This window comes from Narcine bancroftii, chromosome 7 (assembly GCF_036971445.1).
Source record: "Narcine bancroftii isolate sNarBan1 chromosome 7, sNarBan1.hap1, whole genome shotgun sequence".
In the NCBI taxonomy this organism is placed as follows: Eukaryota; Metazoa; Chordata; class Chondrichthyes; order Torpediniformes; family Narcinidae; genus Narcine; species Narcine bancroftii.
In genome coordinates this window covers 15,970,679-15,997,421 of record NC_091475.1, presented here as the reverse complement: position 1 = coordinate 15,997,421, position 26,743 = coordinate 15,970,679, and the positions used below count along the sequence as shown (strand labels likewise).

Below are 26,743 nucleotides of genomic sequence, written 5' to 3'. Positions count from 1 at the left end.
AAACAAATTGTTATTCTTAATTTTATACCTGATCGTTAGCAGTTTCAATTTTTTGTAATGTAATAAAACCTACATGTGTATATTGTATCAAACTTGTGAATGTGTGTCTATTTGTACCCCTTTTTAACCTATGGCTTGTAAAATAAATCATTTTAACTACCATTCATAGACATGATGGGTTGAACCTGCTCTTTGTGATGTGTGCACCACTTTGGAAGCTTTTAAAATAAAAATAATTTAAGAAAAATTTTGTTAAACTGTTTTTAAAATTACAAATAACATATCCTGAATAAATAGAATCAGTCCTGTGCAAATAATGATTTAAGGTAAACAATACTTTATTTATTTTCCTCTGAGCAAGCTGTAGGCTCAATTTGATTTTTTTTTTAAACCCCACTTTGATATTCATCTTAATAATTATTTATTTTCTTTCCATTTACCAAACCCTATAATTTGAAGATGATTATTATCACATTCTATTTCCTGCTTGATAAGATGTAAAATTATGTGATTGGGTTCTCTCTTGAGCTGGAATTTGATTACAATAACAAATTTCAATATTTCATGTTGTTTCCCCCAAACCGATGGCAACGTCTGTAATCTATTTGAATATGGAGCTGCTGGTTATTGTTACTTACATCTCTGTTCCCACAGGATGACATGTACTCAAACATAATCACCATTTTGATGTAAATATTTTTGTTGCTCTATTTTCACCATCTGCAGCATTAAATCTGGGGCCCTTGTTAAATGAGATGTAACTGAATAGTAATTATGCTGACCCCTGCCTTTCCAGTGATAGAACTAAAATATGGGTGTTAATCCCTCTATTGAAGATTTTTTTTTAAAAATCCATTCATCAATCCCATGGGCGTGCCCAGTCTTTTGCATTCCTTCAAATGTTGTAATGTGGCTTTTTACTTTCTCACCTCCTACCTAAGAATTGGTTGACCAGATTGCTTGATGAATTCACCAGGCCAGTGTGATACAAATCCCCATTTGCCAGACTAAAAGTTAAATAGGAGTTAGAGAAGATGAATGGATCCTGCTAAATTATTTGGATGCTTTCTTCAAAGTCAATGACAAATATGAACCCTTCAAGACTGAATGTAAATTTTAAACCAAATGCTTCAACATTTTTTTGACCATTACAGCATCCATTTTTATGATTTTTAAGCCTTGTTTATTTTGGTATGTCCTGTGTATTAAAATGTTAAAAGGCACTTGTATTTTGATTTTAAAGCCATTTTAATTTTGATTTACAAGTATGATGAAAGTATAATTCTAACAGAGTCTTTTGTATTTGATGTCTTACAGGGGTGTAACTCTATTCCTCACTAGACCTGTCACCATCAGCTAAGAAATTCATCACCAACAAATTAAGCACTGACAGTGTTGTGGAATGCTACTATAAAGAGCATGAGAAATAGTCAGAAGTGAAGTTAACAAGATAAATAGTAGTTGCCGCCCCAATTACTGTACAACTGGAATCCCATAATATCGATCAGGGCAGAAACTAAAGGACAAAGTATTTTTGCCATTCTGTATTGTTCATTTTTTCCCCCTTTTTCTTTTGTTGCTGTCATTAACAAGTTTAGTTATTAATAACCTTTGTGGACTGAATTATATTTGCATTGTAATAAAATGTTTGGCTTTATGGAAACAGCTGACTTGGCTGTCGTAGGACTTTATTTTGTTCTTGTATTGTGCATTGGATTTTTTGTAATGTGGAAGTCCAACAGAAGTACCGTGAGTGGGTACTTCCTTGCAGGACGCTCCATGACCTGGGTGGCAATAGGTGCTTCATTGTTTGTGAGTAATATTGGGAGTGAACATTTTATTGGTCTAGCAGGATCTGGAGCTGCCAGTGGTTTTGCAGTTGGAGCTTGGGAGTTCAATGCAATGTTACTTTTACAGGTATTGGGTTGGGTCTTCATCCCAGTCTATATTAGATCTGGTGTGTATACCATGCCACAATACCTTTCCAAGCGTTATGGTGGGAACAGAATAAAAATTTATTTTGCTTTGTTGTCCTTGCTGTTGTACGTCTTCACCAAGCTTTCTGTGGACTTGTATGCTGGTGCACTCTTCATTCGTGCATCACTGGGTTGGGACCTTTATCTCTCCATCATCATTTTGATTGGATTGACTGCAGTGTTAACTGTCACAGGAGGACTTGTGGCTGTGATCTACACCGATGTTCTGCAGGCCATTCTTATGATTGGTGGAGCTTTAACGTTGATGGTTGTCGGTATGGTCAAGGTGGGAGGCTTTGAGGAATTGAGACGAAGATACATGCTCGCCTCTCCAAATGTTACTGCAATTGTTACTTCCTTAAATCTAAGTTCAACAAACAGTTGCCGTATCCACCCAAAAGAAGATTCTCTAAAGATGCTACGTGAACCAACTGATGAGGATATTCCTTGGCCTGGATTCATGTTGGGTCAAACACCAGCCTCTGTTTGGTATTGGTGTGCTGATCAAGTCATTGTGCAACGAGTCTTGGCAGCAAAGAACATTGCTCATGCCAAAGGAGCCACTCTGATGGCTGGTTTTTTGAAAATCTTGCCCATGTTTATCATCGTCATTCCAGGGATGATTTCCAGGATTCTCTTTACTGATGAAGTTGTTTGCATTAATCCAGAGCACTGCATGCAAGTGTGCGGCAGCAGTGCAGGTTGCTCCAATATCGCCTATCCACGCCTGGTGTTGGGAATCTTACCTGTAGGTCTCCGTGGTCTAATGATGGCAGTCATGATAGCAGCTTTGATGAGTGATTTGGATTCTATCTTCAATAGTGCCAGCACAATATTCACCCTTGATGTCTACAAGCATCTTCGAAAGGTTGCCAGCTCTCGAGAACTTATGGTAGTGGGTCGTTTATTTGTTGTCTTCATGGTAGGTATAAGCATTGCCTGGGTTCCTATAATTGTGGAGATGCAAGGAGGGCAGATGTATCTTTATATCCAAGAGGTAGCAGGCTATCTCACACCCCCTGTGGCCGCCGTGTTCCTCCTTGGTATTTTCTGGAAGCGCTGCAATGAACAAGGGGCTTTCTGTGGAGGGTTAGTTGGGTCCATTTTGGGGATTTCAAGGTTGATTCTTGCCTTTGTATACCATGTGCCAGAATGTGACCAGTCTGATACCAGACCAAGTTTTATCAGAAACATTCACTATATGTACCTAGCAGCAGCTTTGTTTTGGATCACCATCATTACTGCAATCACAGTGAGTCTACTGACTCCTCCTCCTTCCAGAGATTTGATTTGCACCACCACGTTCTGGGCATTAAAAGATACAGAAATCATACAAACTGGTCATGGAGAAGAATCTGATCAATTAACAGATAAAAGAGTGGCAAAAGGTGATGATATTAGATGTGCAGAAATTTCTGATTGTAAGCACAAAGACGATGATTCGTCTCCACTAGCTGATCGAATAGAATTGGTTTTTTTAATGCCTGGACATGGTAATGCCAAATCTGTGACCTCGCGTGTGAGTGAAGTTCAGACAGCAAATGACTGTTTCGTCAATGGCCAAACAACCCCAGTGGATCAAATGGTTAAAAAGGATCCTGAAATGAAAAAGAGTATGTGGTTGAGATTTTTTGATCATTGTTGTGGAATCAAAAATTACAGTGTGAAAAAGACAGCAAAAGATTCTGCAGAAAGTGAAATGGTTTGCTTGCAAATGTTGCAAGAGAGTCCAAAAGTTAAATTGATGTTAAATCTTGGTCTTTTTGTTGTATGTTCTCTTGGCATATTTATGTTTATCTATTTCTCTTTGTAAAATGTTGAAAAGTTGTTTACTTAAAAGTATTGTGTCCATCTTCCCAGCCCTGAGTTGGTGATTCTTTTTGGTCCACATTGGGAGAGATAGACAAAGGAGTAAAGATGAAGCTTTGGTTTCAATTAAAACCTGATGCTGGTTAAATGAAGAAGCATTTATACATTTTGTTTATTGAATTATTGGTTTTGTAAATAGTTTTAGATCCTTTGTGACAAGCATGTCGATCCTCTTTTCATTCATATAACCACTTTTTTTTCTGTTGATTTCTTCAAAATAATTGGGATGTGCATTAGTCTAGAGTGAGTTTGAAGGCAAGGATTTGAATCGATTTTAGTAGCAGAAATTGAAGAACCAACATGTGACCCTGCAAATTAATACCTTTTTGATATTTAAAGCCAGCTACCACTTACTCATAGATTCATTACTTTTTCCTTGTTCTGTCATTTAATAGAAACTGATTAGTTGCTGGCAATATTCAATGAAGGCAGAGGTGTAACATGTGTGTAGGAGAATTGGTATTTAATTACATGAATATGAAATTGGATTTTATTTTGGTAGGATGAATGGAGTACAATCCATATTAAGATAAATTGGACTGAAAGTTAATTATTTCTTTGAACAGGATTTGCGGTGTATTTGCTGTCTAATCAGCACTTGGCACTATGCCTATGAAAGATCACATTGGCTTATGATAACCTAACTACCTAATTGTGTAGTGTATGTATTATACCAATATTTGCTTTAATTACTTGGATATCTAATTACTATAATCCTTCGTTTGGGTCATTGATCATATTGTCTTTCAGGTCTGAGCTCTTGGTTCATGAGATTTTCTGCTTTAATTTGGCTACTACATGCTGATAGAACCAAAATAGCATTTGCCAACGTCTTGAAGTTTTTTTAAATACAGATATGAGTATGATGCTTTATCCCCACTTTGTCCTCCAGGAATTAAACATGATTCTGATCTGAATCATGTTCTCTTTCTTCTTGGATAATACCATCCTAGCCAAGTCAAATTCAGTGAGCACAGCTTCAAAACATGTCTGGATAAAATAATCTCTCCTGGCATGCAGATACCACTACTTAGCAACGTTTGTCTAAGGTTCAGAGTAGTTTTCAGAAGTGTATGTGACTTTCAACGTATTTGATCAATTCATCAACTCTGAATGTCTGCTCATGTAAGATTATTTAATGTTACATGAGCCACATCTTTCTGCACGTCTTTGGCATCTGCAATAAAATCTGTTTCCTGATATTTTGTAGAAATTGCATGATAAATTATCCCAAGGAGAGCTTTAAGTGATAAAATGTATGATCAAAACTTTTTTTTCTAACCCTGCATCAAGTCTTCACTGAAGTATATGTAAAAGAAGGTCCAATTATTGCAAAGCTATTCTTGTGGATATACAAACCTCTAGTTATAAATAACTTGCCCAAAACTGCAAAAAAAAATTGTATTCCCAACTTCCAAATCTCTAGTGATTCCTGAATTAAGTTTAGAATGATTTATTGAAAAATAGAACACATTTTCTCACAAGTTCCTGCAACTTTGTGAGTCTTGAAAAACATTGTTCTTGTATTTGTCTCCATCTTTTTTCTACGCTAGAAAAATTATCTCAGAATCTATTACTTTGACCTGGTTTTCTGTCCCATCAAGTCCTTGGCAGTTCATGTCAACTACTTGTGGGGTACCTACTTTAAAAGCATTCAAGAGACTTGTATTATTAAAATAATTAATTTAAAACAAAATTAAGTTGCAATGAATTTTAGTTTTTCATTGTTGATTTAATATTTGAATTTGAGGGACATGATGTGTACTTGTTATTGGTTCAAATTTCATTTGAATTCTGTTTGATTAAAATGAATAGGTGTAACAAGGCACATTTAGATAATTTTTTTTCTCTCATCTGCCTTTGATAACAAGTTTCTCACAATGAAAACAGCATTATTTTTCCAACTATATATTCAGTGAGACGGGGAGGTGAGAGAAGAGTTTTGTAGATTTTGGAGGCAGGGAGAGAAATGCTAAATTGATCTTGAAGAGCAACCTTTCTAATAAATGCAGTGATAAATCTGATGTAGCACACAATTGCTGAGTGAATTGGCACTAATTTTGCATGCGAAAACCAAACACAGTACATTTTGATTTAATCTCAGGTTAGTAGTTTTTCTAGCTGAGTTTAACATGGGTTTGGATAAGATTATTTGCTAATTTTAATATTTGGAAGAAGGAATTAAAGGTGGGCCAAGAATGTAATTTGCTAATTAAATGATGCGGGGAAGGGAAACAAATTAAAATGGAACCAAAACTTTGAAACCAGTATTATAGCTTTTTGCTCTACACCCAAAAATTAATCGTTGGGCTTAGGTATTTGTTGTCATGTACAATATAAGTTGAGTGTATTGCAAGGAAGAAGGTGAGAAGTATCAAAAGGCAATAGGAAAACATGAATATTTCCTGTATGTAGGTATATTCTGCACCAGGCATTATTGTTGAAATGGATAAAACCTACACTGTTGCATCATAGATCCCCTATTCTATCATAACAATTTTGCAGTTTTTCTTTAAAACATGTTTGCAATCTCTTATTGCTATAGTAGTTTGTGATTGAGATGCATATGCAGAGCCTGGCAGGTGTTTAAAAACATCTCAACATCTTTCATGACAACAGATATATCTTTAGTCTTTTGATCCTTGCAACTTTTAAATGAATTTGCTCCATGCTGGAGGCCTGGCACCCAACATTTTTCTCCTGATCTTCCAGACCCACGTAAGTGGAGTGAGCTGGTACCTCGTGGAGTATTTACTTTTTTAATATATGGTACACTTTGCATGTATTTTTAATTGTTTGGATACTTAAGCATATATATATAATGTACCAAAACTTGTGTTTTTGAGATTTAAGTTCTGAAAAAGCAATCTTACTCCTGATTGGAGATCCACAATTGGATCTTAAGTTGTACTCTTGTTTCATACCAAACTTTGGTCAGATTTACTGGCCAAACTGTTGATTCTGTTTTACACAATTGAGAACTTCAGTATGAATTAATGAGAAAGAATTGTGCTCCAGGAATTAGTTATGTTGTAATCAAATAGTGAGTCTCCTGGTATATAGTACCTTAGTAATTCCTCTTGATTTTTGGATTATTTAATTCACTACAAGGAATTTATTGAGCTTGGTACTGTTATGATTGCTAAAGATTGATAAATTTGAGAATGGATGAGTAATATTTAATCTTTAGTGACTGGAGGGCCAATGAAGTTATTTGGTTGCATCCATGCATTTGTGGCATTCCTTAAGAGGGATAAAGGTTTGTGTGATATGAGTTTGCCTTCATGAGGTGGTTTGAGGATTGGGTTATCCTTTGAGAGTTGGGCAGAGAGGTGGTTGCAACTAATTGATGGTAGAGCCACTCTCCAAGTCTTGGATTGAAAGAGCAGGAGAACCATTTTTTTATTTTAAAACTTGTTTCTGATATTATCACATATCCTTTGTATTTTTTGCATGGAACTGGTAGACCTTTTCATTCTCAATGTACCCACCTCTGTCCCTCATTTCCTTTCCCTGCCCATTGACACAATAAGTTTTCTATTGATATTTTCCTGTACCTTTGCTCAAAGAAAAAGATAATCTCTCTATATTAGTTGAGCAGTTCAGAAGCCTTAAGTACAGAAGTGTTCTGTCATCTATGTACAAAGTACTATATCGATACGGAACACCTAGATAAAGATGACCAGGCTCAGTTAGTTGGGGTGGGGGGGAAATAGCTTTGCTGGCTACACCTTTTTGAACAGTCTAACCTGACCTCAAACGAGTTTCCATCATTCTAAACTGCAATTAAAATGAATTAGAATGGTTTCTTCAAAATACCATAGAGATAATGTTTGCAAGAACAAGGATTTGCACCCACTTACAGAGATCAGAATTGGTATTGGTATTATTTTGGTGAATGGCAACACTTGTATTAATAAATTTCTATTGGTCTCTGATTGTTTGAGACCTGCACTTCTACAATGTGTAAATGTAATGTGCTAGGTAGTTGAATGTGTTGGTACTTAGTCCTCAGACCTAAGTTGCTGTAGAAAATTGAAACCATCAGAGGATGCACCGACAAGTATCTAGAACATTTTGGTTGTACCAGACTGCTTGCAGAAGGTTAATGCTATCTGTGTTTTAAATGAGGTCCATAGTCCACATGCACATTGCCTTTTGCTGTCTTTCAATGTACATTGTAAACCTTCATCTGGATTGTTACCTGAGGGACAGGAATGCATGAGCTAGTTTGGGTAATGGAATATTTTCAGATTCAAACCCTACAACGTGCAGCCAGTTTGTACTCCCTATGCATGGCTGTTTTGGAGCTGCTTTGTAACTAAACACGTCTTTTTTGCTCCGAATCCGCTTTTATGGTCCTGAACGTGTCACAAAATTAGTTGTTTTGCAGCAGAAATATTGTGCATTGCAAGATGCAAAATTGCTATAAGTTACAGTTCTGTCAATACAATATTTAAAAATAATTAGCACAAAAAGAGGAAAAATAGTGAGGTGCTGTTTATAGAATCATTGTCTGTTCAAAAATTGGATGGCGGAGGGAAGAAGCTGTTTTTGTAACGTTCAGGCTCCTGTACCTCCTTCCTGATGGTGGGAGTGAGAAAAGGGGATAGCTTGGGTGGTGGGGGTCCTTAATGATGGAGGCTGCTTTCTTCAGACCCCGCCTCTTAAAGATGTCCCTAATGGAATGAAGACGAATGTCCGTGATAATGCTGGCTGATCTGAGGACCATCTGTCGCTTTTTCCTGTGCATTGGCACCTCCATACCAGTGATGCTTGCAGTCAGAATGCTCTTCATGTTACCCCTATATAAATTTGAGTCTTTGTGACGTACAAAATATACTCAAACTCCAAACAAAATATAGGCGCCTGCGAGACTTGTTCATGATTGCATAAACATGATGGCTCTGGGACAGATCCTCAGAAATATTGACATCCAGGAATATGAAGTTCTTTACCCTCTCCATTTATGACCCCTCAACGTGGACTGGTGCACGTTCTGGTTTCCCCTTCCTGAAGTCCACAATCAATTCCTGAATCTTGCTAATGAGATGAGTGCAAGGTTGTGGTGACACCACTCAGCCAGTTGATCCCTCTCGCTCCTGTACGCTTCCTCGTTGCCATGTGATTTTGCTGACAACTGGTGCCATTGGCATATTTGGAGATTGCATTGTGCCTGGACACAGTTATGGGTTTAGAGAGAGGGTGGAGCTGTGGGCTAAGCATGCATCTTTCATGTGCAAGGTGTTGATTGTCAGTGAGGAGGAGGAGGAGTTGTTACCAATCTGCACTGACTGGTCTTCTGATGAAGTCAAGGATCCAGTTGCAAAAGGAGGTTTTGAAACTTGCTGACCAGTACTCGGGGTGATGGTGTTGAAAGCTAAGCTGAAATCAGTCTCCATGTCAAAGATCTTTCTGCAATGTTAATATTACTAAGCATAGAAAAAGCTGACAATAGATCTGATGATAGCTTTTTTAATGCTTGTTGGATACAGGTCAGCTAGACAGATTAAACCTGGGGGAAAAAACTTTCATGTTTGCACCAAAGTCTTCATTGGCTGTCTGAAGAAGAAAAAAACTGCTTTTAGAGTTTATTGTGGATGCATTTACTCCAGATAATTTATGATATAACCTAGTGGTATCTATGAATCAAAGTTTGGGAGATATGTGTGGTCAATGTTTTAAGAATCACTTAATAAGAGGCAAGCCAACAATAGCAACTCGTCTGTCTACAATTTATCATGGTTTTAACAATTGGGCTGTTCTGACATACTTTTGGTTATAGATATTCATAACTTGACCACTGAGATTAATTCAAAACAAATTAATTGTACAATTTACTCCACTTACCTATCAACTTTGATAGATGGTTCTATAGTTATATTCTTTCATTGACCTGGATATTTTATACGATAACTTGGTCAATTTAATATAAATGTTGGTCTTCAATGAGGAATCTTGAATTAGTATAGGTATAGCTTCAAATTGACAGGCTCTTAGATTGGCAGTTTTCAGATAGCAATGGTTTTTAGGTTTACTCTACAACACAATATGGCAAAAGCTGCTTATCAGTGACAGTGTACTATTTCTTCCCCCACCCATTACAGGTTCTATTCCAGTATTGACATGATCCAGGTGTGTACTTGCATGCAAGTTGTGCTCATTGTTAAAATTGTAATGTCAACTTTCTCTGAGTGCTTCAGTCATCTTGATCCTAAATTCCTTGTTGGGTAAATCAAACTCAAGGATTTGAGGACAATGAATTTTTTTTTAAAGTGGTATAAGTGTGGCAGTAATGATCTAAAATAATAATTTATAAGCAATTCTTAGCCTGTTGGGCTTATCTTGCTGAATGCACTTCAACTTGAAGCATGACTATCAGAGATGGAGTCCTTCTCACCAGAAGGAGATTGAATGCATTGGTCTCAGGTAAGGCAGAGCACCTCCTCTGATATTTATGAAACAGAATCTTATAACGAGCATGGGAACATATTTCCCATGAATTTTTGATTTTTTCTTGAAAACTAATTTATTAGGAAATTAAAATATTTTATAATTGAAGTTGCATCAATGGCATTCTTCTGCCCTGCTCAAAGTTAAGAAGTAGTGTGTGGTATTTCACATAGGTTGTTTCTCACATGAATAAGTGCCCAATGAGAGATTGGTTGTAGCAGAATTGTAAAAGAGTAAAGTTTGTGTCAGATTAATTAAATTCCTTTGTTACAGTTGTTCCTATGCTCGGAGATTTTCTTTTTATATTGGTGCTTCTTGCTCAAAACATCTGGCTGAAAGAAAATTTAAAAAAATAATAGATTGCATTGCTCTGTTTTGCTGGTTATTGCTGGATTCCAATCTACACTTGCAGACCTTCCAATCTGTTTTGTGAATGGGCGATGCAGACAATTTGATTTGTAATAATCCTTCACATATTCTGTTGGAATCCTGCATACACTGTAACCTTGCTGTAACAAACTGGCAAGGTACCATCAAATAAGTAGGAAGGTTTGGCTCAGAAGAATTTGGTGAATTTTAGGAAATTCAGGGCAAGTAAAAGTATGAACCAATTTCTATCTATTTCAATTTTAGTACCACATTTAATGTTAGTCTTTTAAGCTCAAAATTTCTTCATGTTGAAGTGAGTGAAGCTATTGTAGTATTCTGTACATTGCTGCTAGCTGGTGCTGAGTTCAATCTGTGCAGTCAATACATTGGCTCAGTGCTTCTGCATGAATTAATCCAAAATAATTTCAATAAGATTATTTTGTATTGTAATAATCATTAACATAAAAATTCTTGATTCATTAAAGATATAAAGAGAGACAACACAAATGTTTATCATCAAAAATTAATAAATCTTTTGCCTAAAAATTGAATTGAGTATTGCTTTGTTGGCATAAAGGCAAAAAATGCATTTGATCTGGTACAAAATCAAGATTATTTCTGAAATCCAGAATTTCATTTGATTTGTACAAAGGATTTCTATAATCTTAGGGGAACATAATTCAATGAACACCCAACACCAACAGTTTGTTACAGCAAGTTCTACAAGGTATCAGTAAGCCACTGAGAACTTATCTACACTAAATTTAATTAGCCATTCAAAAATGAGGACTAGTTGGAAGGTCTGGGTTTAACAGATGACAATACACGCAAGCCCACCCTTCATCCAGCTTTTTTTGAAAATATGCTTAATTTGTCAAAACGTCAATCTCCTATTATACGCCATGTCAGCTTTTAGCTTTACATTTTTATTAGGGATTTTAGGGTCAAACTTGATCTGTAACTAAGACTGCTTTGCAGATTTGTGTGCTCTCCTCTTGGAGTTCAAAGTTTATCATGTCCCAAACAAAAGATTGGAGCATAATCTTCATCTCTGTAGACCTCTCAGTTTTCTGTAAATACAGAAGATTATTACTAATTTTAACTTTGAGGATCGAAAGATGTGTGTCCTGGCTTTCATGCTGCTTGCGCAATGAAATAAGTAATGGTGTTTCTGCTGTGATTTGTAGAGTTTAAGGGTAAGAGACTATTTTGTAGATACACTTGGAGATCTTTTATTGAGTGGGGTGGGGGGAGGGAAAGAGCACAAAGAAGCCATACTTGTCAAGTTCTGGAGATTATTGCATGAACTGCATTTTTTGGCATTCCACAACCAGTTAAACCTTTTGAGGCAAAGTTCAACGTGAATCTGCAAGGTTGCACTTTATTGTAAATTTTACTGATTCTACCTAACCCATCAGAGCTTTCGTCTGAAAAATAGCCATATTAATCTGAGCTATATTCCATCATTCTATTGAGATGGGGGCCAACAAAAAAAATCCCCATATCCTCTATTTGAATTAAAACTGCATAAAGGCTCGATGATTTTGCATTCATTTAATTCTAGATTGATGAGGAGGTGAAGCTTAGGCCAAGGAATTCCTGTTTTAATTAGGTGTTGCTAATACAGGCATTGCCTTGTCTCAGTGAGAATCTATTGTTCACATGCTATTTTGCTTTTTGAGCAATGGCTTGTATTAGTAATTTGGGTATACAATTAGTGATTGGTATGTACTCTGTTGACAGACACTGTTCAGTCACCTGGCTTTAACTGGTTTGGAGTGTCTTTGGTACTTGAACTTATCGAGGCCAGAGTGATGTTGATTGGCTGAGCACTTTTATTGTTCCCTTCAAAATTGTTTTGACAATTGTTCATAGTACAATGGTATCTCTTTTACTTTCAGGGCAAATATATGTGGAGACTCTGAAGCCATACCAGGAAGTGCTTTGAAATCCAAGCTACTCATTAAATTTTTTAAGTCCAAAAAAAACAACTCAATCCTAACTCTCTGAAAAACAACTAAACACAATTTCCATTATGGAAATTCATTCTATATATCTGTATATATATTGAAAAGTTGCATGGAACCAGGAGTTCCTCGGAAAAACAAGTCCTGCATATTTTAGGAACTGACAGTTGCTGCCACTAACCCAGCATTTTGCACGTGTTTAAACATTTCATCTCGTTGTCAACCCAGCATAGACTAGTATCAGTCCCTGAACTATTCTCTAAACTAAACAACTCTTCTCTCACAATTGGAAGCTCAGAAGCTCTGCCATTAACCTATTTAATGCCCATTTTATGAGAATGTATTTGTAATTTCATCTGCAACTTGCTATTTTTATACATGTTGTAATTCATCCACTTTGCATCTAGCTAGTTCTTTTTAGGATTGTTGCGAAACTAGCATTCTATTACCGAAAAAAACATGAATAGCCATTTAGCTGTTATTTCTCCTTTATTCGCTCACTCTGACATCTGATTAATGAACAACAGTACATTCATTGGACCATTTGCCTTATGGCTACACTTTCCTGTGAAAAATTGCTGCTTTCGTTTTGTGCTGCCTCTATGGAGGTAGGTAATGTAGTTTATTTGATATAGAGGTTCTCTTGACTCTTAATAGATAAAGTGATACCAAATTTAATTTCAAGTCTGCTTATGTTTTAAGAAAATGATAAATTTCAGATTGGACATTTATTGCTTTTTAATGTTAGTTTACTATGCTTATTTACTTTAATACTATTAAATACTTGCATGTGGAAGACAGATATGTGGAACCAAATCAGTTACTGGAATTGCATTTTGTGGATTTTAATTTAAAAAACTATAAAAGCCTTTAACTTTCAGAATTGGTTATGTGACATGTATGTTGCTGTGCAACAAATATTGAGAATTCAGTAATAAATCAAGCGAGTTAGCAGAAAAGAATGACAGTTGGTTCTTTAGAGTGGCAATTACAGGTGCTTCCTATTGAAACTGAGCTGGTTTGGTTTTTATCAATTGGACATAATGTTAACAGATATGCTTCAGTTTACAGTATGTGGGGATCAGTTCTTGCGTATATTCTACAGGTTTGCATTATCCAGAGCTGATTTAGAAGCAGACTATATATGGTGCGTTGGTGCACAAAAGGAACAACAATAAACACAAAGGTCAGACATTCTCCAATTTCTTTGGCAGATCTGTCAATCGCGACTTGCAGCCTGAATGCTTGGGTGGGTTGATGCATGTATATGTCTTGTATTTGATTGTCTGGTTGGTGGGAGGGGGGATGATATGGTGAATGAGTGAAAGGGTGAATTGTTCTTATTGCTGTATCATGTTTAAGTTCTGTTCAGTCCTTCACCTACTCTCTAGATATTTGTGGCTGGAGCAATTGTTGGGACACTTTAACTGTCCTAAATGGCCAAGGTTAAAAATAGTATAGTGGTATAGTGTTTATTATCTTAAAAATTATCGGAATTGCAAAAATATAGGTTGAGTGAGAATGGTCAGAAATTGGCTGTGACATCTTGGAGAAGTGGTGTGCTAAGATCCACTGAAAAGATTGACCCTTGAATAACAGTCACTTGGATGAGATAGAATAATGGTACACCTGAGTTGCAGAACCATACCTCAGTTTGGAATTCATTCCTTTGGAAGCAACAGGGAGGGAGGAATTCAGCAGGGAAATTAAGGTACAAGAAAACGTTGATTAAAATGCAAAATTAGTGAAACATTTGTAGAAATGTTCAAAATGTTTGATATTTGGCTAACCTAAGGACTATATCATTGTCTAAAAGAGCTGAGTGTGTATCCCAGGAGAAAGAAAACTGGCAGAAAGAATCATTTTAAAATACTGAAAGTTAATAAAGTTGAGGAGCAAAAGTTAGGTACGCATAGTGAGTTAAAGGAATGATGGAAAATAGTACTTTTAAAATCAATATTGGAAATTCATTCTATTGTGTCCAAATCTGAATTATGTAGCATGGGAAATTCTTAGCATGAGAGTGTAGTTAATGAGCAGAGATGAGCAATAAAATAGAAAATGGGGTCTTGAATAAGATGTCCAAGGTATTGATAAATTGATCTTTTGAGGTTTATAAGGATGATAAATCTGCATGGAGGGGTTGAATCAGTGATATTCATAAATGAATATGGCTCTTTTCATGAGAGCAGCAAGTTTTAGAATTCTGCAGAATGTTGTGATTTTAATGGTATTTACACTATTCCAAAACATGGGAGAGGGCACGACTTAATCATGGGGAAAATTTTTGATGCAATTGTTCATTATAAATATCCAGGGAATATGAAGCTGTTAACAATGAGGATACATTTTGAAAGTATTTGGTAATGACAAAAAAACTTCACATCTTATTGGTAAGCTATAAAAACTCTGCATGTAATATTCTGTGCTGTTCCTGTAAATTTTGAAGTGGGTATTGATGTATTGGAAAGAATTTGTCAATGAGTTGCTGGTTGTTTAATGGAGGAATAATTTAATTGAAATTGGAGGAGAAACTTTGGACTTCATCTAAGTCTTTCAGATCCTGAGAACAAGAACTTGGGATTTAAGACTTGACATTATTGGGAAATATTATCTTTAAATTTTCTGTTTTATTTTGGTCATTTGCTGGCTTAACCTGACTGCTTTATATGACAAGGCTTGTTGATTAGCTGTTATCAACATCCCTTGTAACTGATTGCATATAGGTACTAGTAGCGATCTATCTACCCTTTGCTCTGCTCTTTGGACAGTAAATGAGTTTCAAGTTTTTGATCTGAGTCCAATGATTAACACCTCGGAAAACATCAGTACGATCAATCAATGTGTGCAACAGGTTCAGATAATATGATTTTTAAACAACCTGCTTGAACAGTTGGACCAAAAATGGGGATCTTATGGTTAAATAAACAAAAAAAATCACATTAATCTAGTATTCTGAAATATTTACAGTTCCACGTACATTCAGACCATTTTTTTAAAAAAAAAAATGAACAACTAATTAGGGTTCAGCTTCCAGAATTTTGGTAGGACTGAGGTCTCCAGTCAATACTTAAGGAGATGAATTGTAAGCAGGATATACTTGACTGAAGATTGTTTGTGGCCAGTGGGAAGAATGGACAGATGGTTTTTTTCTTTGTTTTCTGCTTTATTAATGTATTTGTTCACTACTTTAGGGGCCCAGTTTTTCTCTTTGTGCTCATTAGAAAAGTTCATGTTGTAAAACTATTGACCAAACTTGGAATTTTTAAGAACCAGAATCATGACTGCTATCGTGGAGGAAGTTTTCATGAGGCTTTCTCATAAGCTGCCTCATCTGCTTCAACTCCCTCAATTGTGTTATATATTGTAAAGACTTTTTTTAAAAACTGGAGAAAGTGAATTTTAATTATGGCCTTGAATTGTTTAACACTTTTTCTCACCCCACCTCAATCCAAATTTCCTCTTTGCAAATAAGAGATCCTAGTTCCACTCCTCAAGAATAAAGCCATTCAAACTTCTTGAGATTTTCATTTTGGCTCAGTTGGTGACATTCTTCGCTGAGAAACCAAAAAAAATTGGACATTATCTTCAAGTTTATTATCATTTGATTGTATGTGTACAACCAGATGAGGCAGCGTTTCTCTGGATCATGGTGCATACAAAAACACACAATATATTTTCACACACCACAATAATTACACATAAATATTAAAATATGTAAATATTCTGAAATATTTGCTCGGCTTCATTCATAAGAACCAGTGTTACCATTCATCAGTTTCACGACATGTTTGAAAAAGCTATTTGCCAGCCTGCCGTTCCTAATTTTAATGATCCTGTGTCCTCCTACCTGATGGTAGGAGTCCTTTTTTATTCTTTGAGATCTCTTGAAGTAATTCTCCCAGTGAGTGTAGTCAATATAGGAAAGGAAGCCCCAAGTGATATTCTCAGCTGTTTTAATGATCCTCTGCATTGACTTCCAGTCCAATGTTTTGCACATACCATAATCACACAATGATACAGCAGATCAGGACATACTCAATTACCCTCCTCTAGAATGTTGTCAATGTAGAATGTCTGTAGCCTTGCCCTCCTCATCCATCATAGGAAGTACCATTGCTGCAGTGCCTTCCTGACTTATGACAAGGTGTTGTGGGTCCTTTCTTTGCAGCAATTCAATTTAATAATGAGAGCTGCCTTTATACTGTGAGGATATGTTGATATCACAGCTACTTATTCAGGTGGCCATTCTTCTGGCATTATTCACATATTTCCCCATTGTCACCATAAATACAGACTAGCTGTTAGTTTAACTCATTTGCTCTATGTAGTAATTTGCTGCATTACCATATACCTGCCTTGCTTGGGAAGTCATCGGTGTTATCTGATGAGAACATTAACTGATGAGAACATTCCAGACATTTACTCACCCCCTCCACCAAAAGTTACAAGGAATTTGGAAGTTTTGGGTGATTTGATTCAACTTTCCTTCTGTAATACTAATACAACATGACTCTGGACATCAAAGGGGAATTAAAGATCTGCATATATGCAGTGAAATATGATTGTCCAAGAAAAGTTGGGCCCTTAAAGTGGAACCAATATTCTGTAATTGCAACATGGTGTGTTTATTCAAGCTGATTACTGTAAAAAAAAATTATTTTAATGAAATGTTATTTCTATTGTTAAAGGGGTTTTCTAGAAATTTGTCTTAGGAAAATAGTATGTTGTGTATCTCAATTTCATGTGTATTGTACAAAATATATGTACCAGTTGATGTATTTTGTAACACTTTTCTGTATCCTATTCTGTGAAGACAGTATTTTTTGATTCCGTTTCAAATTGGTCAATGCATTTGAGAAAATGTTCATATGAATTCTGTTATGAAACTTACTCAGTTGCCACTTGAGTTCTTGAATCAGGGTGCCGTCTCAATTACAATAATTGTTGTCAGTGTGCTTACACTAATTGATTCTTTTAAAAATATATTAATGTTTTATTGCTTGACTCATGTGAAGTAGGAAGTTGTTTCTGGTATGTGCTACTGTTGACAAAAGCAATAAGCCCACGTCTGTACTTCTATATTTAAGAGAATAGATTAAGCACAGAGACGGATCTGAAAGATGCATAATGTATTGTCATTTTTCATTTTCTTGACCTTCTGTGTCTTTTAAATTTCAGAATCATTTGTCAAGATCCATCTTTTAAAAAGAGAATGTGTACAGTCTGAAGGTTCCCATTTGAAGCATCTCTGACATCAAGGAATTGAATGGAATAAAGTGAATATGGTTTATAAAACAATTTGAAAAGCCCATCTAAGGTAGTTAATTCTCCTTACCCCAGTCTAGTGGCCATGAAATTTTACATGATACATGACTCAAAATTATGTCTAAATATGTCTGGTGTTTAGCAGGTGCATTGAGTTCCCTTCTGTTGATTTATCTCTACAGATAATACAATACCCTGTAAATTAAAGATAATACATTTATTCCATTTTGTCTATAGTAAACAGTATAAATCACAATCTATAGCCTGGATGTACTATTTTCGGGTTGACTATTATATTCCACCTTTTGTATTAGCCAGAAGGCTACATTGCAGTTGCAATTCAAACTCCTGCTGCCAGGAAATAACGTATATTATTTAGACATAATTTTGGATACTCAATAGTTTTATAATGGTAGAAATGTCTGAAATTGATATACCTTGCACATCACCTAAACTTAGAACTCTTCATACCACAGCATTGAATTACCTCTTTATGTATTAAGTCTCCTGCATGATACCTTTTTGAAGTAATTCCTTGCCAGTATAAGATTTTGTGGTGAAGGACAAGGAAGATCAATTTCAATGTTGCCTAAGCACTACAACCATTTCTATACTTTTAAAACTATTTTCAAAATTATATTTAAACATATTAAATTAGTGAATGGCAACAAAAGTGTCACATTTTCCACTTCTGGACTTTTTTCCACATGCATGTACACGTGTCCACCCATGTATTACCTCAATTCTGACCACTTCTTGATTAAGCAATAATAGGTTTGATTATTATTGTAATGTATTCTAATATGGAAGTGGTTGAACAATTTGGAGGAGGGGGATACTATTAATAATGCTATAACTTCTCAACTGGGAAATTAGTGTTAAAAGCTTGAATCTTTAAATATTCACTGGGTCAAACCTTCTACAAACAGTTTTCTGTTGTTAACTCAGCTTTAACAACTTGCAAAGGACATTTTTTAAAACTATTCTGAAACTGGTATCCACTCTGATTTTTGACAAAAACAAGACATTAAGATTAGATAGCAAAACATTCCAAATTTTGTTGTAGTTTTAAACTCTAGAGGAAATGCTGATTTAAAAAAAAAAAAATTGAATATTCCCAATCTTCACTGGAAAATTCTAAAAATTGTCAGTTCCTTGGCTGACTAATTTTAAAGGTTAATTTAATAGGAAAATCTTGTTTGAAGGTCAAAGTACAAATTAAAGATTGTAGGTACAGCAACATTATGGCCAAGAATTTGAGTAAGTGAAATAATTTTTAACTTGGATGTGTGTGTGTGTGCGCGCGCATGAGTTTCAGAGAGTGTGTGTGTGTAAATATATATATATGTGTGTGTGTGTGTGAGGGAGAGAGAGAATGTAAGATTTTCCTAAGTAATTGCTTCACATGATCAAGAATGGGAGCCTCCAGAGAAAGTACATCCAGACGTTATTTTTTTAAAGCTAAAATATGTATTGTAAAATTGCACATGACATGTGGATGGAACAGAATTTAAGATGAATGTTCATACTTGTGCAGTTTACATATAAATGTGAACCTGAAGACATTGTAAACATAAAATTACTGCTATTTTAAAATTTCTTGCTGTTTCAATGTTATTCTTAAAAGTATTTTGTGTTGCTGAACTATAAACTAATAAAATTCAAGTTATTAATTGAAGTATTTTGAAGAATTTTTACCAGTTATTTTTGAGAAGTTTACAAGCACCCTTATATAGCCTATATAATCTCTGGTTTCTGTTAAAACTAGCTCTAGGGAGTTTGTAGTATTTCCATCAATTATTGTGCAGAATTTAATCATCGTGAAAGCTGCTTAATGATTTCAATATCCATTGAGAAATGAGCAAAAGAAATAAATGATATGTAGTATCAATTGCTGCCACTCCCTCTGGTTTTGACGTAGTGGGGAAAACTACAACTGATCGCAATCAGGTTTATGGTCATGAAATTTGTTGTTTTGCTGTAGTATTATTGTGTATTAAAGTGGAAAAATGACATCTCTACATTTTCTAAAAAAATAATTAGTGCAAAAGAAAAGGGAAAAAAGTGAGGCTGTGTCCATTCAGAAATCTGAGTGGAAGAATCTCTTTTTGTAACATTGACTATGATCTATTAATTCTTGAGTAATTGGAGTATGATGGGAAAACTTGGATTCCAAAAGTTTTGGAATTAATTTGACAGTATTTACCTAAAAAATTGTCCATAGCATGAGCAAGAAGAAATATCGGTAAAATATTAAAATTGGGAGGGAGGTGAAGGATGAGATGAACCATAGAATACTACTGCACAAAAACAGGCCCCTTTAGTGCTGCTTCGAGTCTGTGCCCAGCATTCTTTTTTCCTCGTCCCACTAACCTGCACCCAGTCCATGGCCCTCCACATCCCTCTCATCCATGTACCTGAACAAATTCTTAAATGTAAAAATTGAGCCTACTATCCCCACCTCCCACTGATCTCTGTGTGAAGAAGTTCCCCTTCATGTTCCCACTAAACCCAGGTCCTCTGGTTTGTATCTTTGTGGAAAAAGCCTATCTACATTTACTCTCAATTCCCCTCATAATTTTTAATGGCAGGTGCCTAACCTTTTATTCAGAATTCTGAAAACCGTCAACCTCCAAAAACTAGCACTCTTTGGAGATGACATCTGCTTATCAAAAATGGAGTTTGGTGTCAAATATGGCCTGACACAATCCTCGCTCCCGTGTATCCCATCGTGTTCCGCGTTGATACTTTGCAGTTTCCTCACCAAAGTGACCTTTCATAGAACGTGCTATCGCTAATTAGTGCAATTATCACTTTATAAGAGCCCTTCCCTGTTGATCGGCATCGCCACCTGGCGTGCCGGTCAATCCTCTGAACCCTATGCACATGGCAAAGAGCTGCAGATGGGTAGCAGTGAGGTCCAGAAAAGGAAGAGTCTTTCATTATCGATTGTGCAGAAGGTGGCATTATTGCAAAAGCTTGTTAACGGCAGACCTGTGCGTGGTCTAAAGGATGATTCAGGCTGTGGGATCATCCACCATATTTGATTTGAGGAAACAAAGAACAGTTGAAGTTTTACAATGAAAGTGATGACCACAGACTGATAAATGAAAGGAAAACTTTGCACAGGGAAAAAATGTAGATATTGACAGAGTACTTAATGAGTGGCTACGACAACGAAGCAATGAACGCACGTCTCTGACTTATCTGCTACAATGAAACAAGCTTGAAAATTCCACGAAGAGCTGAACCTTGAGGGTGAGTGTTGTCTATTCATATGGTTGGATGCACAAATTTAAGGAGCACCATGGTATAAAATATCTTAATCTGGTGAGAAAGTTTCTGAAGATTATGCACTTGTTAAACCATGGAGAAATGTAACTGAAGCACATTAAAACATGCTTGGCATAGAATTTGGCCATCAACAATGTTCGATGAAAATTAGCATACAGGTGAAGGCTTTCATGTCAGTAATGAGAGGAGGATGATCACTAGACCTCATGCCTACGCCAAAAATGTTACAGCAGAAAATGTAAACACGTTAGAGGCAGCTGACAGCGAAAAATTGCTAAAAGAATGTTACATACCCAATAAGCACGAGAGTAGTGATGAGGTCAAAGCCATTGTGTGCACAGGTGAAAAAATGTTCATTGATAATATGGTTAAAATGTGAGATCAATTAATTGATGAGATGGAACAACATTCATTTATCAGTGAGCATGAGATTATGGCTGTTCAATTAATGAGAAACTGCTTAAACAGAAACCTATTAATTAAACAGCCAATACTGGAAGAAGTCTTTAAAAGGAGTTCATTCTGACAATGTTGGAGCTGTAATCTGCTTTTACTTCAAAATAAAAAACATGCTAGTGATATTATGGTCTTTATTTATCTCAATCCATTTAACACTCTGTTCCCCCCCCTGCGTTTTTTTGCGTGATTTTGAAATAACACGTTTGTTTGAAGGGATTGCCATTTTAAAATGATTCCAAAATCCGGAATTTTCCGAACAATGGCAGGTGTCCGGTCCTGACGATTCCAGGCACCTGTACCCCTCATTCTTCTATGCTCCAAGGAATAAAGTCCTAACCTGTTTAATCTTTCCCTGTAACTCAGTTCCTGAAGTCTGGGCAACATCCTAGTAAATCTCTGCATTCTTTCTAATAGATAGCTTTCCTGCACAAAATACTTCAAATTTGGCCTCACCAATGACTTTACCATAACATTCCAGCTCCTATACTGTTAGGTCTGCTTTGTTCATGAATGAGTGAGTCAAACACCAGACTGAGTCGAAATCAAAGTTCTTTGTTCTTTATTGCCGGATTGTAACACTTGCAACTAACAGTGTTAGTTGGAGAAGGCGCATTCTGCCGTTATCAGCAAGTGGTGTTTTTTATATACCTTAGGATACGTACTTAGTAAATTATCATACCATGACATTGTCCAATGAATAAACTGTTGCTGTTCCTCTCTGCTAGCCTCCTGCACATCAATTTGTCATCCCCACTCTTATCTTGAGAGTACAAGGTCACAACTGCATCTTGTTACGGCCCAGCACTGGGTGACTCCCTCTACATTCCCAGCTCATGATGTTTTTAACCTAACAATACTCAATGCTTTGATTTATGAAGGCCAATATACCAGAAGCTCTCTTTATACCCCTATCCACCTGTGATTCCACTTTCAGGGAATTATGTATGTATTCCCAGTTCCTTCTGTTCCCCTGCACTCCTCAATGCCCTACCATTCACTGAATGTCCTTTCAAAATCCAACACATCACACTTATCTGCATTAAATTCCATCTGCCATTTTTCGCTAATTTTTCATGCTGGTCCAGATCCCTCTGCAAGATTTGAAAATGTTCTTCGTTGTCCACAAAACCTCCAATCTTACTTGCTGATCTAATTTACCACATTGATTACCATCCAGATCATTGATATAGATGACAATGGTCCCAACGCCAATTCCTGAGGTACAACACAAGTCACAGGCCTCCAGTCTGAGAAACAATCATCCACCATGACTCTGTGGCTTCTCCTGTCCAGCCATTGTCAAATCCAGTTCACTACTTCACCATGAATACAAGTGTCTGAACCTTCTTGACTACGTCCCATCTGGGGCCTCGTCAAAGGTCCATGTGGTCAACATCCACAGCCTTTCATCAACTTTCCTTGTAACTGCAAAACTCTTAAGATTGGTTAAACTCTACCCACCATGCACAAAGCCATGTTGACTATCCCAAATCAATTTCTAGTTATCCAAATAATTGTATATACAGTCTCTGAGAATACCTTCCAATAACTTAACTATGACTGACATTAGGCTCACCAGAGCATTTTTTTTTTAAGTAACATGAGCTCCCCTCCGATCCTCCAGCACCACACCCGTGGCTTAGGATGTTTTAAATCTTTCTGCCAGAGCCCCTGCAATTTTGACACTAGCCTCCCTCAAGGTCCAAGGGAATATCTTGTCAGGCCCTGGGGATTTATCCACTCTTATTTGCTTTAAGACAGCAAGCACTTCCTCCTTTTTAATCTGTACAGGTTCCATGACCTCACTTCTTGCTTTCCTTCCCACAAATGCCTGTGGATAATACTCCTCAACTATATCATTTGCTCTATGTTGCCTAAACCTGCTATACACCTCTTCTTCCAAACCAGATTCCCAATAACCCTCGAAAACCAAAATTCCCTGTGCCTGCTAACCTTGACTTTATTCCTGACAGGTACATTCAAACTGTGTACTCTCAAAATTTCATTTTGGAAGGTCCTCCACTTACCTCACACATCCTTGTGTGAAAAAAACATTTCATTTTGGAAGGACCTCCACTTACCTCACACATCCTTGTGTGGAAAAAAAAAATTCATTTTGGAAGGTCCTCCACTTACCTCACACATCCTTGTGTGAAAAAAAAAATTCATTTTGGAAGGTCCTCCACTTACCTCACACATCCTTGTGTGGAAAAAAAATTTCATTTTGGAAGGTCCTCCACTTACCTCACACATCCTTGTGTGAAAACAACTTATCCCAATCTACACATTCTAGATCCTTTCTCATTTCCTCAAAATTAACCTTTTTCCAATTTAGAATCTCAACCCAAGACCCAGACCAATCCTTCTCCATAATTAACTTGAAACTGAAACTAATGATATGATCTCTGGACCCAAAATGTTTCCCGACACATTCTTCTGTCACTAGTCCTGTTTTGTTCCCTAAAAGGAGATTCAGTATTGTGTTCTTTCTGGTTGGTACCTCTATATATAGATTTAGAAAACTTAAACACATTTGACAAATTCCTTTCAGTCTGTTACAGTGGTGCCTGGCTAATGTTACATAACATAGTATCTAGGAACAAGTATACTGACCCCACAAGCCTGCTCTGTCATTTAAAAAGATCCTGGCTGATCTGATAAATTCAACAATGCATTCCTGTAGCTTTTAATCATTTGTGAGTTATTAAAAATCTAGCTAACATTAACTGAAAATATTCAAAGAATGCTTCTGGCTGCACTTTGATGAAGAGCTCCCATGACAAAAAAAAATCTGACTTAAATTTCAACAATGTTCCTTGTTCTCTATTATCCCACAAGGAATTTCTTCCCTCCTATCTTGACTTGTACTTCAGTCAAACCATTTATTGCTCTTCTAACCTTCAAGTTTAGCTTGTGACAGATGACTTTATTATGTATCAATATGTTTTTGGAAAATAGATTGTGGGATTTTAGTTAGGTCAGAATCAAACACTTCAAAACAGATCTCATTTTAAAATGAAAAAGTTAAGCATAAGGTGGTGCCTACAAGTCTGGAAAGACAATAGACTCCTGCTGAAGATTTTTACGAGGTGCAAATGAAAGTGCCCTTCTCAGGAAACTGATAAGATCTCTCATGGATTTTGGGAGTCGTCAGCAAGCTGTTTTGGTGGAGTGTGTTGTTTTAGGAGGGTCATGTGGTTTTGCTCCAAGTGTGACAAAAAGAGAGACACACATTGCTGGTTTTCTGTAGTGGCTCTTTGAAGCTTGTTTAAAACCCCATTTTGAAGACAGGTTGTGAGTTCTGAGTTCAGCCTGGTCAAAAGCCCTTGTGGTCCATACAAGAGGAGATGGCTGGCTGTATAATCTTTTGCCTGAGATAAGGGAAACAGAAAAGGAACTCTGTGGTGACTTAAAAGAAAGGTTGTCATCTTGAAAACCCTGATGGGGCAAATTTCTTCGGCAAGACACTGAAGTGGCTGATGAGAAGGAATCAGTTTGTGTGTGTCCAACCAACAACAACTTTCTCTCTGAAAACCAACAAGAACCTTCCTGAGCGGTAACCATTTACCTTTCAAGTACCAAAGCCTGGTGAAGATTTGTAAATGTTAAATTCTATGCATAGTATAAGAACTTGGAGGAGTGAAAAGTGAGATTGGACTGTGATCCTGAGTGGTAACCATTTACCTTTCAAGTACCAAAGCCTGGTGAAGATTTGTAAATGTTAAATTCTATGCATAGTATAAGAACTTGGAGGAGTGAAAAGTGAGATTGGACTGTGAACCAAATAACTTTTCTCAACTTGTGTGCACTTAGAAGGGGGTTAAGTCAGGTTAATAGTAATAAGTTAAAGTTTGATCCTGTTTTTATGTTTAAAGAAAATTAAAAGTAACTTTTATTTAAGTAACCATTTCTCTTGGTGAATTTCTATTGCTGCTGGGTTTTGGGCCTATCACAAACTTATTCAATCTTTCCTCATCAGACAATGCACTCATTCCACATTCAAATCTAATGAATTTCTGGACAGCTGATACATTAACATCATTCCTCAATTAAGATTAATATTCTACCAAGTAACTTTACTGCTGTCTTACCAATAATTAGAAACAAGCTCTGTATTTATATTCAGTTAGAGAGTGGTTCTCAACCATTTTCTTTCCACTCACATACCACTTTAAGTATTCCCTATGCCATAGGGCATCTGTGATTAATAAGGGATTGCTTAAGATGGTATGTGAGTGAAAAGAAAAAGTTTGAAAATCACTGTTTTAATCGCACCTAATTGACTCATTATATGCATGGTTTCATAACTCCAAAGGCGATAGGCCGATGACAATTTTTCTCAAGCAAAATATTTCAGTAACAATTGGGTCTAGAGCAGTGTCTCTCAACCTTCCCTTCCCACTCATATACCACCTTAAGCAATCCCTTACTAATCACAGAGCACCGATAGCATAGGGAATATTTAGCAGTGTGTGAGTGGAAAGAAAAAGGTTGAGCACCACAGGGCAACAATGTCAACTTTCCTGCATTCTTGCCTTTTGCAAATCATGCCCTTCAGGTCACATTGTACTGTAATTCTGAACACAAAAAAAATTGGTTAGGCACCAGGTGGACCACACCCTACCTTCCAGGTAGCATAATTCCATTTTGCCTGAATGATTATGAAAGGATTAAATTTCATAGACTATGTTTGTACGCCTCTAGGTATAGACAATTAAGATGATTATCCTAGGTTTTTGGATTAAAAGAATAATGATTCTATGATATGGAAATAGGCCCTTCGGTCCAACTCATTCACATGGTGACCAAGTTACCAACCTGAGCTAGTCCTATTTTCCTCAGAACCATAGGGAAAAATCTTAAAATTAATCTTAACATTAAACAGCTCTTTTCAAAAAGTATGACGATGAAAATTTAACTCTTCTACTTACAATCAGTTGAATCCAAATCAATGTATATAGATGCCAGATATGCATATTTGCCAGTTGCTTGAGATTGGCAAACTGGCTGCAATGGAGTGCCAATTTTAAATATGTATTTTTTTGCCGTTTGTTTGAGGCTGCCAGAGCTCGAATTCTGGATAACAGG

The 26,743-nt window shown here is 36.4% G+C and overlaps 1 protein-coding gene across 11 annotated transcripts in view; it reads left to right on the top strand.

Annotated features, from left to right (window-relative positions):
- LOC138738552 (sodium/myo-inositol cotransporter-like) overlaps positions 1–19,580 on the top strand; it is a 34,069-nt gene extending 14,489 nt beyond the window's left edge. For 7 of the 11 annotated variants that reach the window (XM_069888988.1, XM_069888990.1, XM_069888986.1 and 4 more), the window contains one exon: positions 1,318–9,946. In XM_069888988.1, coding sequence (XP_069745089.1) covers positions 1,645–3,789 — 2,145 coding nt within the window. In that variant the 5' untranslated portion in view covers positions 1,318–1,644 and the 3' untranslated portion in view covers positions 3,790–9,946. The other 4 variants (XR_011341595.1, XR_011341593.1, XR_011341594.1 and 1 more) reach the window with 4 other exon arrangements.
- Positions 19,581–26,743: the final 7,163 nt, after the last annotated feature.